Source organism: Schistocerca cancellata, chromosome 3, assembly GCF_023864275.1.
Source record: "Schistocerca cancellata isolate TAMUIC-IGC-003103 chromosome 3, iqSchCanc2.1, whole genome shotgun sequence".
NCBI classification, from domain to species: Eukaryota; Metazoa; Arthropoda; class Insecta; order Orthoptera; family Acrididae; genus Schistocerca; species Schistocerca cancellata.
Window position 1 is genome coordinate 839320736 of NC_064628.1, and position 14582 is coordinate 839335317.

General features: G+C 44.8%; 1 protein-coding gene across 1 annotated transcript in view; it reads left to right on the forward strand.

Annotated features, from left to right (window-relative positions):
- Positions 1–14582, forward strand: part of LOC126175891 (arylsulfatase B-like) — a 361227-nt gene that overhangs the window by 136256 nt on the left and 210389 nt on the right. Inside the window, exon 2 of the mRNA XM_049922945.1 lies at positions 1226–1361. Within this exon, the coding sequence (XP_049778902.1) occupies positions 1226–1361 (136 nt within the window). The remainder of the gene's footprint in view (positions 1–1225; positions 1362–14582) is intronic.

The following is a 14582-nucleotide window of genomic DNA, read 5'->3' on the forward strand; positions in this document are numbered from 1 at the left end:
GTAGGACATGTTCTGAGGCATCAAGGGATCACAGATTTAGCATTGGAGGGCAGCGTGGAGGGTAAAAATTGTAGAGGGAGATCAAGAGATGAATGCACTAAGTAGATTCAGAAGGTTGCAGGTTGCAGTAAGTACTGGGAGATGAAGAAGCTTGCACAGGATAGAGCTGCATGGAGAGCTGCATCAAACTAGTCTCAGGACTGAAGACCACAACAACAACACTATAAATTAATTGTTAAGTTTTTGATTTATTACTCTTCTCGTAATTTCCTCCTTTCTTATTTGACAGAAGTGGCAGCCAGATCTCTAAGCTTTTAAAGCAAATGGAACGTTGTGCTTCACTGCTAAGTCACTTGGTAAAAATATTTCAAGACTAGAACTGGTGCCATTCTGTATTACTACGGATGTCCGGAGAAGACAGCGAGAAACTATCGTATAGACCACGCGGGGGCAAGTCATGAACATTCCACGTGCAGGCGTGATCTTAACCCACGACACTGCCAACAGCAACAAGCAGTGCTGCACCAATTCTTATGCCATGTGTTTGTTGTTCGTTTCTGTCACCATTGTTATTAAAACATCATTGATAGATGTTCCCATTTTCTAATTTAACGTAAATTTCAAAAATGGTTCAAATGGTTCTGAGCATTATGGGACCTAACTTCTAAGGTCATCAGTCAACTAGAACTTAGAACTACTTAAACCTAATTAACCTAAGGACTTAACATCTGAGGTCATCAGTCCCCCAGAACTTAGAACTATTTAAACCTAACTAACCTAAGGACATCACAAACATCCATGCCCGAGGCAGGATTCGAACCTACGACCGTAGCGGTCGGGCGGTTCCAGACTGTAGCGCCTCGAACCGCTCGGCTACCCCGGCCGGCCGTAAATTTCAAATCAACGCAAATTTTACGAATAAAATTACGTCCTTCTTTAACAATGTTTACTTAGTAACACATAATTTTAGCACTACTGCTATGCCTAACTGATATTTCGACTTTTTACTCGGTTATTAGCAAAATAAATAAATAAATAAAAGGCACCTATTGGTTCAGAGACCAAATAAATACCAGTTCTTCAAAGCCAGAATATCGGTATCGGTTTTACTTGGTGTATTTTTCGCATCCCTATGCCGTGGCCTGCAGATATCAGAGCTGGCTGTGAGCCACGCGGTGAGCCGGGTACTGGCGCGCAGCTTCTGATGTCGGACTGTTTGTTTCAGGGATCCACGGCCGCACCGGAACCGGAAGCTGACTCCAACTGCTCGCCAGTGCCTGAAGCTGACAGCAGGTGCTCGCTAGTCCCTGAATCTGACACTGACAACCCGCCAGAACCTGCAGTGACGTCACTCACTTTGGGTAAGTGGCTCCACATTCCTAGGAGAAACTCTTTTGGAGAGAGGCAGGAGTCACCTGCTCGAATACGCGTAACAAGCAACTGCACTTGTAACCTTCCCACAATGTGTCATATATGCTACGCTGAAGAGCCAAAGTAACTGGTACACCTGCCTAATATCATGCAGTGACCCCGCGAGCACGCAGAAGTGGCGCAACATGACGAGACATGGACTCGACTAATGTCTGAAGCAATGCTGGAGGGAACTGACGCCATGAATCCTGCTGGGCTGTCCACAAATCCGTAAGAATACGAGGGGTGGAGATCTCTTCTGAGCAGCACGCTGCAAGGCATCCCAGATATTCTCAATAATGTTCATGTCTGGGGAGTTTTGTGGCCAGCGGAAGTGTTTAAACCCAGAAGAGTGTTCCTGGAGCCACACTGTAGCAATTCTGGACGGGTGGGGTGTCGTATTGTCCTTCTGGAATTGGCCAAGTCCGTCGGAATGCACAATGGACACGAATGGAATCAGGTGATAAGACAGGATGCTTACGTATGTGTCACCTGTCAGAGCCGTATATAGAAGTGTCAGGGGTCCCATATCGCTCCTACTGCACACAGCCCACACCATTACAGAGCCCCCACCAGCTTGAACAGTTCCGTTCTGTCATGCAGGGTCCATGGATTTACGAGATTGTCTCCAGACTCGTACACGTCCATCCGCTCCACACAATTTGAAACGAGACTCGTCCGACCAGGCAACATGTGTCCAGTCATCAACAGTCTGATGTCAGTGTTGATGGGCCGAGGCGAGGCATAAAGATTTGTGTCGTGTAGTCATCAAGGGTACACGAATGTGCCTTCGGCTCTGAAGGCCCGTATGAATGATGTTTCGTTGAATGGTTCGCACGCTGACATTTTTTGATGGCCCAGCACTGAAATATGCACCAATTTCAACGATTATCTTCAGTTGTCATTGGTTCCGCTCTTGCAGGATCTTTTTCCGGTCGCAGCAATTTCCGACGTTTGATGGTTTACCAGATTCCTGATATTCATGGTACATTGTGAAATGGTCGTTCGGGAAAATCCCCACTTCATCGCTACCTCGGAGATGCTGTGTCCGACTATAACAGCACGGTCAAACTCAAGTGAGTGGTTGGACACAGCATCTTAACAACTTGCCATTGTAGCAGCAGTAACCGATCTAACAACTGCGCCAGACACTTGTTTTTCTTACATAGGCGTTGCCGACCGCAGCGCCGTATTCTGCCTGTATACATGTCTCTACAATCAAATATGCAAGCCTATGCCTGTTTCTTTGGCGCTTCAGTGTATAAGGGGCAGTCAAATAAAAATGAGATAAATGGAAAGAAGGAAGTAAATTGCTTCTTATTTCAAAAGTAATCGCCATAACTGTTAATTCATTTATCCCAGTATGAGACAACACGGTCAATGCCTTCATGAAAAAATGTTTGCGATAGCCCTGGGAAGCATCATTGTATCCTGGCGTGTACCTCTTCGTCCAGAACAAATCAACGGCCACGAATGTTTTTTTTTTTCGTTGCACCAAAAATATGGGAATCGTGTAGGGAGAGATCGGGACTGTATGGAGGATCTGTAATGGCTTCCCATTTGTTGCCAACGTTGTTCCTAGTACGCTGCAGAAGTTTCACTGGGAAGCCGTTGCAGTCCCTCCACACAATCCTCTTCTTCCCTCGTGTAATTTCCACATTTCGATTCACTCAAAAACGATAATCGTTGTCGTCGATTCGCTTGGCACGAAGAGGTGCACATCTGGCTACAATCATGATTCCGCCAGCAACTGGAAACAAGAAACTTCCTGGCAGATTAAAACTGTGTGCCGAACCGAGACTCGAACTCGGGACCTTTGCCTTTCGCGGGCGAGTGCTCTACCAACTGAGCTACCCAAGCACGACTCAGGCCCCGTCCTCACAGCTGTAATTCGGCCAGTACCTCGTCTCCTACCTTCCAAACATTACAGAAGCTCTCCTGCATACCCAGCCTCTGTGCTGAGGCGAGCCGCTATTTAATTTCAGTACAAGACATCTGCCTTCCTTAATGTCCCCCGACCACTAGAGACATTACTTATAATTAGAGCTGTAAACTGTCGTACGCTTCGGTAGACTGTCATAAGTAAGCATATATTACGGTAGGTTTTTTAGTAGCTTTGGTCAGTTAACATTGTAACCGCGTTATCTGCACGTCCGGTGTGTTGCATAACTGTTGCATAACTTCCCCTAGAAACCTGGAGGGTTGAACTGTCTAGAAACTGAATGACGATATGTAAAAGGCCGCATAACCAACGTAACATTTTTGTTCTACTTAGTTATCCTCCTGTCTGTTACTTAACAATAACAATATTTACAGCAAAATTGAAATTGTCAGTGTTTAATTCTGATTTTATTCGAAAACTTTTGATTCGTAACGTAAAACAGAGGAATGTTGTAGCAGCAGAAATAAGATACATACTCGTATGTATTTATTACATAGCGTTAGAAAACACAATTTCCTAAAACGAAGGTAAAATTGACATAAACGCAAAACAGTAACATATACATCGCTTCAATACTTCGTCGATCTTATATAAAACATGTTTCTGTTTTTCGTCGACAAATTTCGCACGTATCAATAATAACAGGGAAGTCTTTCCTTTGATAATGATGGAGAAATTTCTATCGAGAACAATAGTTATATAGATTTTCTATGTTTGTGCATGTAAACTGTAAGTACATCAAAACCAATTGCTTGTCTTACGTAAATGCGCAGTAGATACGCGATCATCTAATTTCATTATTTATAAAATGCAAAAAAATGGCTCTGAGCACTATGGGACTCAACATCTTAGGTCATAAGTCCCCTAGAACTTAGAACTACTTAAACCTAACTAACCTAAGGACATCACCCACACACATGCCCGAGGCAGGATTCGAACCTGCGACCGTAGCAGTCCCGCGGTTCCGGACTGCAGCGCCAGAACCGCTAGACCACCGCGGCCGGCTATAAAATGCAGTAAATATTTTATAAGGATATAAAATACTCGGTGGGCTAACACTAACAATCAAACAAAAGACAAAGACATTTCGTCGGCTCCCAGTTTCTTTCTCACACATTCGTTAATGTTACTTTCCCCCTTCAAAGCTACGAATTCTACCTGTGATCGTACCATTTAGTAGGTAATTTACGTATTGTACCAAAACTACCGAACCACAGTTTTGGTAGAGCGCAACGCTACTTCTTTAATAATCGTCTTTAAGCAAAGAGTGTTTTCGTGATACGTGCGATAAATTGCGTCTCAGGGAATGGAGTGACTCATTTCTCAGCTTTACACTAAGGCTGTTGCCGATAATCACCTGCGCTTCGTTAGAGACAGCGACTTACTTGCGACTGCTGAAAAATTAACTGTTTATAGCACTTAGGTCTTTATTTGACAATGTTCACTCTGCATGTGCTCAAGAAATATATTCAGTAGGTGACAGTGTTGTACCGGGAGGTTAGTGAACCTAGGAACATATGACGTTTCCTGGACGACATTTCTATGTAATGCCTGATGTTAGAATCACATGCAGAAATGCGTGGAATAAACCGCCTTGGGCAGTTTCTGGCATTTTCTACTGTTTTTGTTGTTGTGAGGCTTGAGGTTGTGTTTTGTGCATCGTTTGTAAATATTACGAGCTATTCATATTTCACTGCTGTATAATAAACACAAACTGTATGGAGAATATGGTTTATTCTTCAGTTACAGAGTTCAGTAAATTTTCAAAACTAGTCACATAATGTGTGGGCGGTTAAGCTTTATTTCATCGTCCTGGACCATCTTATACCTTCAAACGGAAGGAAGTCTGCTACCATGAAACACGTGATGTTTCCAAATGAACTTAGTTGTTTTAACTTTCTGCCAATTTTACCTATCTTGAAAACAGGAATTTGTGTTACTTGCCTATAACTTGAATTTCAGATTGTTTTTAACTTGTAATTGATTTTTAATAACACTTCTTCTTAATCTGGTATCACTTATTGATTACTGACGTGTAGTAGAGTAGTACTGAAACTACTTTTAAGTTTGAATAGATTATTCGTTCCTGGGTATGACCATGTGCCTTGTAACAGTTTTTCACATTTGGATAAACCTTTCTCTTCCGAAATAATTTTTGTAATTTTCGAAAAAGACTGCAGTATACATACACTGAATGCTATCACTTCAAAATGGAATATGGAAATATGTCTATCTTGTATTAAAGGGATGGCTAGGTTCAACACTTTCCCCTTTCTCTGAACGAAATTAAGCGCCCAGGTTATCGTAAAATTTTTCAGGCGAAGTTTGAGGACACAAGAACGAGCCTCGTCACATAAGGTCATGTCGGACGTTTTTCTTCAGTATTGTTAGATGTGAAGTGAAAGGAGGAGACGACAGTAACAAAAATTTGCAAGGCATGCTGAAAAGTTATGTCTCCGAATTTTTATGTGAAAACACTTAAAGCTTTTTTTAAAAAAAAACAAACGTTATTAACATTCAACATCTTTATCGTTCATGTGTACATATTTGCAACCCTCTGTCACTAAAGGTCTCCGAATTGCAGCGCGTAACATGGTGGTGTGTAACGTAACTATTTCGGTGCCTGAGAAACAGCGTGCTGTAATCGAGTTTTGGATCCGAAGAGTTCATCCATTAATGGAGCATCCTATCTTTCAGCAAGACAATGCCAAACCACATACGAGTACTGCGACATCTGTAACAGTCCGACGCCTTGGGCTCCGATCACCCTCCATACAGTCCCGACTTGGTCCCATCCGATTTTCGTCTGTTTCCAGAACTTAAATAACACCATTGAGGATATCACTTTGATAGTGATGACGTGGTGCAAACAGAGGTGAGGTTGTGACTCCGGCAACAAAGTCAGACATTCTACAGCAACGGTATCAAGAAGCTGGTCTCTCGTTGGGTTAAAAGTGTTCGTCCCCGGGGTGACTCTGTCGAGAAATAAATGTACAGACATGAAGAATAAAGTTGTTAGTAACGTTTCTATTATTTAAAAAGCTTTGACAGTTTTCACACAAAAAATTCGGAGGCGTTATCTCTCAGCACGCCTACGTACTTCGTGTGTTGGGTGGCAGTGAAATGACAAGCACTCGTGATACTCCCTGACATGTAGACCGCCCGCTGAACGCATCGGTTGTGCCGGTAAACTACCGCTCGGTGCCCTGCTGTCTGCTTAGCTTGGTTTCAGATTCCTTTCGAACAAAGTGCCTGAGAACAAATATACTGTAACAGCTTCATAGACAGTCTAGGTCGGCAACCCTGAATTTGGTTACATGCAGCTCTCAAATTTCCGTCGTTTGCTAGTTACCGTTTCCACATCAACCATACCCCACATCATCTACGATCTACCTTGTGCATGAAGATCAATGTAAAACTGGCCCAGAAAATATTTCGTGTTCCCTAAGGCAGGCAACGCAACTTACAGCATCCGACTTGGGGTGTGGATGATGCAAGCAGAATTGTCCATCATAAGGTGCATGAAATATTTTCTCGGCTATTTTCATTTTTCACGTTCTCTATCCTTGGCTGTCGTTACTATAATTTCCTTCCACCAGCCCTTAAGCAACGACTCATGTCGTAATATAATCCTAACCACGAATCTCTTATTTTGGTTTTGTTTTTTACTAGCTACTTTTTCTCGTTGAATCGTTGTAGAGTTTATTAATTTTAACGTCTGATATAAGGAACACAGTAGAGAAAGCGAAAATAATCAGGAGAGCTTGTTTCTACACTTGAAAATGCAAAACCACATTGCTGATACAGTCGAAAATACACTCTAGATTCTGTACAGAATACCAAAAAGATTTGCAGTGAACGTTTTTGAAGGATTGGAAAACCAGGTACACACGACAAAATACCCACGAGAAATATTAAACGAATATGCATAATTTAGCCGCAAGTACTACCTCAAAAACTTAATCGAACTTTTAGAGCACGCAAATGGATAAATCTGAAGTAATATTTGCAACAGCCAAAGAGAATCGTGACAAATTCTAGTTAAGAAAATAATATCGCTGTTCGTCTGCATAATCTTTGTATACATATAGCGTCGTAAGAGTTGAACTGTCAAACAACTGTCAAACCATTATAAATACATTATTTCAAAATAAATACATAAATTATTATCTTATCAAACCAGTGACAGTTATAAGACAGTTCACTAACGACGTCAGCCTAGACGTAAGTAAAATATAGTCATTTTAATAAATGACATTTACATTTATACACGGTCTCATCATTATTGTATTCGAAAGTACTTGACAGTGCTGATAAACGGCAAAACAGGCTGTCGTAAATAAACATTAGTTATCATGAGCAGCTATTCTGCTGCATCTTTCTAATAATCCTGTCATTATCTGACATATATTATGCTGCTGAAGAAAGAAGAAAAATCGTTGCTGAAGTCTTCATTTCTTAGTCGATCAGTGCGTATTGACTTCAACATACTGCTGTAACACATTTTAAAGTTTTGTGTTCGTGTAATTTCTGATTTCTCCATTTTCCAACTTTCGCATCCATAGAGCTGCACTCCAAAGATAACTTTCATGGATCTTTTCTTGGTCTACAGATTTATATTTTTAGGTGTTAGTATTTTTTTATATAAAACTCTTCTTTCCTTCTGCTATCCCAACTACACCGTCTTTTTTGCATCTCCTTTTGGTGTCTATTGTACTTCTGGATCCACCTCTTCGATTGTATTACTCTAGTTAGCCATCCAGGATATCCACATGCTGCTTCTTGTTGAAATGTACACTCCTGGAAATGGAAAAAAGAACACATTGACACCGGTGTGTCAGACCCACCATACTTGCTCCGGACACTGCGAGAGGGCTGTACAAGCAATGATCACACGCACGGCACAGCGGACACACCAGGAACCGCGGTGTTGGCCGTCGAATGGCGCTAGCTGCGCACCATTTGTGCACCGCCGCCGTCAGTGTCAGCCAGTTTGCCGTGGCATACGGAGCTCCATCGCAGTCTTTAACACTGGTAGCATGCCGCGACAGCGTGGACGTGAACCGTATGTGCAGTTGACGGACTTTGAGCGAGGGCGTATAGTGGGCATGCGGGAGGCCGGGTGGACGTACCGCCGAATTGCTCAACACGTGGGGCGTGAGGTCTCCACAGTACATCGATGTTGTCGCCAGTGGTCGGCGGAAGGTGCACGTGCCCGTCGACCTGGGACCGGACCGCAGCGACGCACGGATGCACGCCAAGACCGTAGGATCCTACGCAGTGCCGTAGGGGACCGCACCGCCACTTCCCAGCAAATAAGGGACACTGTTGCTCCTGGGGTATCGGCGAGGACCATTCGCAACCGTCTCCATGAAGCTGGGCTACGGTCCCGCACACCGTTAGGCCGTCTTCCGCTCACGCCCCAACATCGTGCAGCCCGCCTCCAGTGGTGTCGCGACAGGCGTGAATGGAGGGACGAATGGAGACGTATTGTCTTCAGCGATGAGAGTCGCTTCTGCCTTGGTGCCAATGATGGTCGTATGCGTGTTTGGCGCCGTGCAGGTGAGCGCCACAATCAGGACTGCATACGACCGAGGCACACAGGGCCAACACCCGGCATCATGGTGTGGGGAGCGATCTCCTACACTGGCCGTACACCACTGGTGATCGTCGAGGGGACACTGAATAGTGCACGGTACATCCAAACCGTCATCGAACCCATCGTTCTACCATTCCTAGACCGGCAAGGGAACTTGCTGTTCCAACAGGACAATGCACGTCCACATGTATCCCGTGCCACCCGACGTGCTCTAGAAGGTGTAAGTCAACTACCCTGGCCAGCAAGGTCTCCGGATCTGTCCCCCATTGAGCATGTTTGGGACTGGATGAAGCGTCGTCTCACGCGGTCTGCACGTCCAGCACGAACGCTGGTCCAACTGAGGCGCCAGGTGGAAATGGCATGGCAAGCTGTTCCACAGGACTACATCCAGCATCTCTACGATCGTCTCCATGGGAGAATAGCAGCCTGCATTGCTGCGTAAGGTGGATATACACTGTACTAGTGCCAACATTGTGCATGCTCTGTTGCCTGTGTCTATGTGCCTGTGGTTCTGTCAGTGTGATCATGTGATGTATCTGACCCCAGGAATGTGTCAATAAAGTTTCCCCTTCCTGGGACAATGAATTCACGGTGTTCTTATTTCAATTTCCAGGAGTGTATATTGTAGCAGTTAGCTGGCAGACATTCTGTTTCATTAAGCACTCGACCCAGTTCCTGCTCATTTACCATGACTTCTCCTTTATCATGGGCGTAACGTATAACGCTGATTTTCTGTCATCGACAAACAACTCCAACAAAGAGATATATTTTCACTCACATCACTGCTTCATCAATTTGCAAACTGAACATCAATTACACGTTTCCTGATTTTCTTCTTTTAATCATTTCGTCAGCCAGTTAATTTCGCATAAACAGAGAGGTTAACCCCTTTGTCCCTCCAGTTCAGATCACACTGGCTAAGAATGGAATTGATTTTATTCCATTGGTCGTTATCGAAAGCCTTCCACGTATCGACGTATGCAAAATACATTTTCCTGTTTTTCGTAAATCTGTCCTCTTCCATTAATCGCTAGTGCTCCTGCTTCTCCTGAACCAAACTGGTACTTTCCTAATCTACCTACAATTTTCCATTCCGTTCTCCTATTATACTCTTGCCAGTACCCATGCACTCCATTCGGGTATGAAATAAGTTTAGCTAGATCGTAAGCCTTGTATAGTAACAAGGGAAGCTACAAAGTGGCGACAATTGTCAGCTTCGATTTTCACCAGTTTCACACACTTGTGTTACGGCCGACGCTTTTTTAGTTATTCTTGATCCGTGCTACTTGAAAGCAGATGGAAAGATGGCTACACCGACATATCATTACGCATGCGTTCCTTCGAAGCTCTCATTCGCTAATGACGTTTATTTATTAGGAGTAGTCAAATGAAAAGGAGACATACTATATAGCGTGTATGGCGCTGACGTTTCTAACCGCAGATGGAGCAGCCCCTCCTTCAGGATGACAATGTCAGACGATACACAAGCGCTGCGACATCTGCAGAAATCAAACGCCCTAGGCTCGCTGTCATCGATCATTCCCCATACAGAAATGGTTCAAATTGCTCTGAGCGCTATGGGACAACTTCCTAAGGACATCACACACATCCATGCCCGAGGCAGGATTCGAACCTGCGACCGTAACGGTCGCGCGGCTCCAGACTGTAGCGCCTAGAACCGCTCGGCCACTCCGGCCGGCTCCCAATACAGACCCACCTTGGCTCCATCCGATTTTCATCTGAGTTCAGAAGTTGAAGACCACCTTCGAGAACTTTAATTTGATAGTGATGAAGCGGAACAATCAAAGATGAGATTGTGGTTGTGTCAACAAACAGTCTGCAGTGTCGCCATCGACAAACTGGTCTCTCATTGGGAAAATTGCATTCGTCAGGGTGACGACATTGAGAAATAAATATGTAGACATGAAAAATAAAGATGTACAATGTTAATAAGGTTTGTTTTACTTAAAATCTTAAAGAGTTTTCACATAAATAATTATCAGGCTTCCATTTTCAGCAGGCTCTCGTTTATGAGGCAGTGTGTTGTACAGGGAGGATAGTGTTCCTACGAAAACATGACCTTTCTTGGTCAGTGTTTCAAAATGATGAACGATTTTAGAATCGTATGAAAGAATGTGCACTAGAGACCGCCATAAGCAGTTTCAGGTATTGTCTTCTTTTTTAGTGTTGTGACATATGAGGTTGCGTTTTGCGCAGCGCTTGTGAATATTACGAGTAATGGATATTTAAGTGCTGTATAATATACTAAAGCTATTTTCAGGATGCTGTTAATTGTTCAGTTATAGTATTTTATGGTGACGAAAATTCTTTGTATTCTTAAAACTACATTCATGCTCATAAATTAAAGATAATTGCAAAATGTGGTGCCACACAACGTGGCACTACACAAAACTGGCGCTAACAGCATAGGCACATAGGGAACACACACGACACAGATATGGAAGTCCACGGTATTGGTGATACGTTCAGCAAACCGTCCCGAAACACGTGCTGCAAAATACCACTGTTTCCTCCGTATGTACACCGACATCAACTTGGGATATGATCACCATGCACACGTACACAGGCCGCACAACGGGTTCGCATACTCTGGATCAGGTGGTCGAGCAGCTGCTGGGATATAGCCTCCCATTCTTGCACCAGTGCCTGTCGGAGTTCCTGGAGCTCCTGAAGTGTCGTAGGGGCTTGAAGACGTGCAGCGATACGTCGACCGAGGGCATTCCAGACGTGCTCGATGGGGTTTAGGTCTGGAGAGCGGGCAGGCCACTCCATTCGCCTGAAATTTTCTGTTTCAAGGTACTCCTTCACGATGGCAGCTCGGTAGGACCGTGAGTTATCATCCATCAGGAGGAAGGTGAGACCCACTGCACCCCTGAAAAGGCGGACATGCTGGTGCAAAATGACGTCCAGACACACTGGACCTGTTACAGATTCTCTGTCAAAGACATGCAGGGGTGTGCGTGCACCAATCATGATGCCACCCCACATCATCAAACCACGACCTCCATACAAGCACCTTTCAAGGACATTAAGGGGTTGGTATCTGGTTCCTGGTTCACGCCAGATGAAAACCCGACGAGAATCACTGTTCAGACTATACCTGGACTCGTCCGTGGACATAACCTGGGACCACTGTTACAATGAACACGAACTGTGTTCTTGACACCAGGCTTTACGGGTTCTCTTGTGACCAGGGGTCAGTGGAATGCACCTTGCAAGTCTCCAGGCTAATAAACCATGTCTGTTCAGTCGTCTGTAGACTGTGTGTCTGGAGACAACTGTTCCAGTGGCTGAGTACCTGCAGTACTCCGTGGCCGTCTGCGGGCACAGATGGTGAGATATCGGTCCTCTTGTGGTGTTGTACACTGTGGACGTCCCGTACTGTAGCGCCTGGACACGTTTCCTGTCTGCTGGAGTCGTTGCCATAATCTTGAGATCACACTTTGTGGCACACGGAGGGCCCGTGCTACGACATGCTGTGTTTGACCAGCCTCCAGTCGCCCTAATATTCTACCCCTCATAACGTCATCAATATGTGTTCTTTGAGCCATTTCCAACACACAGTCACCATTAGCACATCTGAAAATGTCTGCACATTTACTCGCTGCACCGTACTCTGACATGCACCAACACACCTCTGCGTATGTGGACTGCTGCCAGCGCCACCGTGCGACGACCGCAGGTCAAATGCACCGCACTGTCATACCCCGAGGTGATTTTAAAAAAATTGTTCAAATGGCTCTGAGCACTATGGGACTTAACATCTATGGTCATCAGTCCCCTAGAACTTAGAACTACTTAAACCTAACTAACCTAAGGACAGCACACAACACCCAGCCATCACGAGGCAGAGAAAATCCCTGACCCCGCCGGGAATCGAACCCGGGAACCCGGGCGTGGGAAGCGAGAACGCTACCGCACGACCACGAGATGCGGGCGAGGTGATTTAAACCCGCAAACCGCCCACCAGAGCATTGTTTGACCATGTATCAGCATTATCCTTAATTTATGAGCATGAGTGTAGTTACATAACGTGTGGACTGTTAAGCCATCCCATATCATGCGTGCGCCATCATATACGATGCTTGGTCTACAATTTGGAAACATCGCAAGAAATGCATGCTTGAATATAAATTCATATTCTAGCCAATTCAATATTATCCGTAACGGATATGATGGATAGTATTTAATTATGAGTGCATGGCGACGCATTGAGGTTTGTGAATAAATATAAAAATCTAAGACATAACTTGCTAGCGAAGCCTACAAATTGCGCGGTTGCACTTGACCACGAACGGAAGTGAGCAGTGTACTCAAAACTTTACAAGCGTCAGTGGTGGTTAGAACAGCGTTCTGGGTAGATCTGTGTGCACTGTGTCGCAGGTTGGTTGGTTGTTGTAGGGGAAGGGACCAAACAGCGAGGTCATCGGTCCCATTGGAATAGGGTAAGGATGTGGAAGGAAGCCGGCCGTGCCCTTTAAAAGGGACCATCCCGGAATTTGCCTGATGCGATTTACTGAAATCACGGAAAACCAAAATCAGGATGGCCGGACGCGAGTTTCAACCGTCGTCCTCCCGAATGCGAGTCCATTGTGCTAACCACTGCGCCACCTCGCTCGGTGCATAGGGTCGGAGATACGTGAATTCGAACGTGGGGAAATCGCTGGTGCTCCCATGATGGGTGCTTCCGTAACCAAGGTATCCGAAGTAGTTGGTGTTTCAAGAGGTACCGTATCGAAAATTTACACCACATACAGGGAACGCAGAAAAACGTCGTCCGCTAAGTCAGAACGCGGACGAAAGAGTGTACTAAGTGATCGTCACAGACGTTAGTTGGACAGGATTGTGACGAAAAAAGGACGACAGCTGCAAAGGTCACTACAGAACTGAACGTCGCACTAGCAAACTCTATCAGCATCAAATCAAGACGAAGGGAACTTCATAAGCTGGGAATTGCAGGGTGAGATGAAATTCCAAAACCCATCTTCAGTGATATTAATTCTTGTAACAGGAAACGTGTTGTCGTAGCGATCAACCGAGCACCATGGACCAACGGAATAAAGCCATTTGGTTGGATGTGTCTTGTTTCACACTGTTCCAACTTTTGAGTGAAACATAATGGAAGTTCTGTGATGATTTGGGCAGCAGTAGTAATGGTATAAGATTCCATTAAAAACCATACAGGACCTATATTTATCTGTCCTGAGACGAATTGGAGCTGCTGTGAATGCCAGTGGTATTCCTACACCGTATTAGGAATGGTAATATGTTGTGTTTCGGGTGTTTCCAAATTTTTGCCACTTCCTGTTCGTTTGCCCTACTGCGCTCTGCCTGACGTGGTCCTCGGTAGGCTTTTGCGTTCTCCCTCTCGACAGATGTGTTTCAGTTTCAACTGTACGGTGTGATTTTCGTACAGAGTACGGTACTGCCCTTCTACAGTACAAAGCTTTCAACGGGGGCGAGCGGATCTCGCAATGCAACATTGGTCTCCAACGTCGCCTGCTCTTACGTTGCGTGCAATCTTTCCGTGGCGTTTCTGAAAGAGTGAATCTATGTGCCGTCCTTTCAACAACCTTGGATGAACTGCGACATCGCATAGCAGCAGCAGCG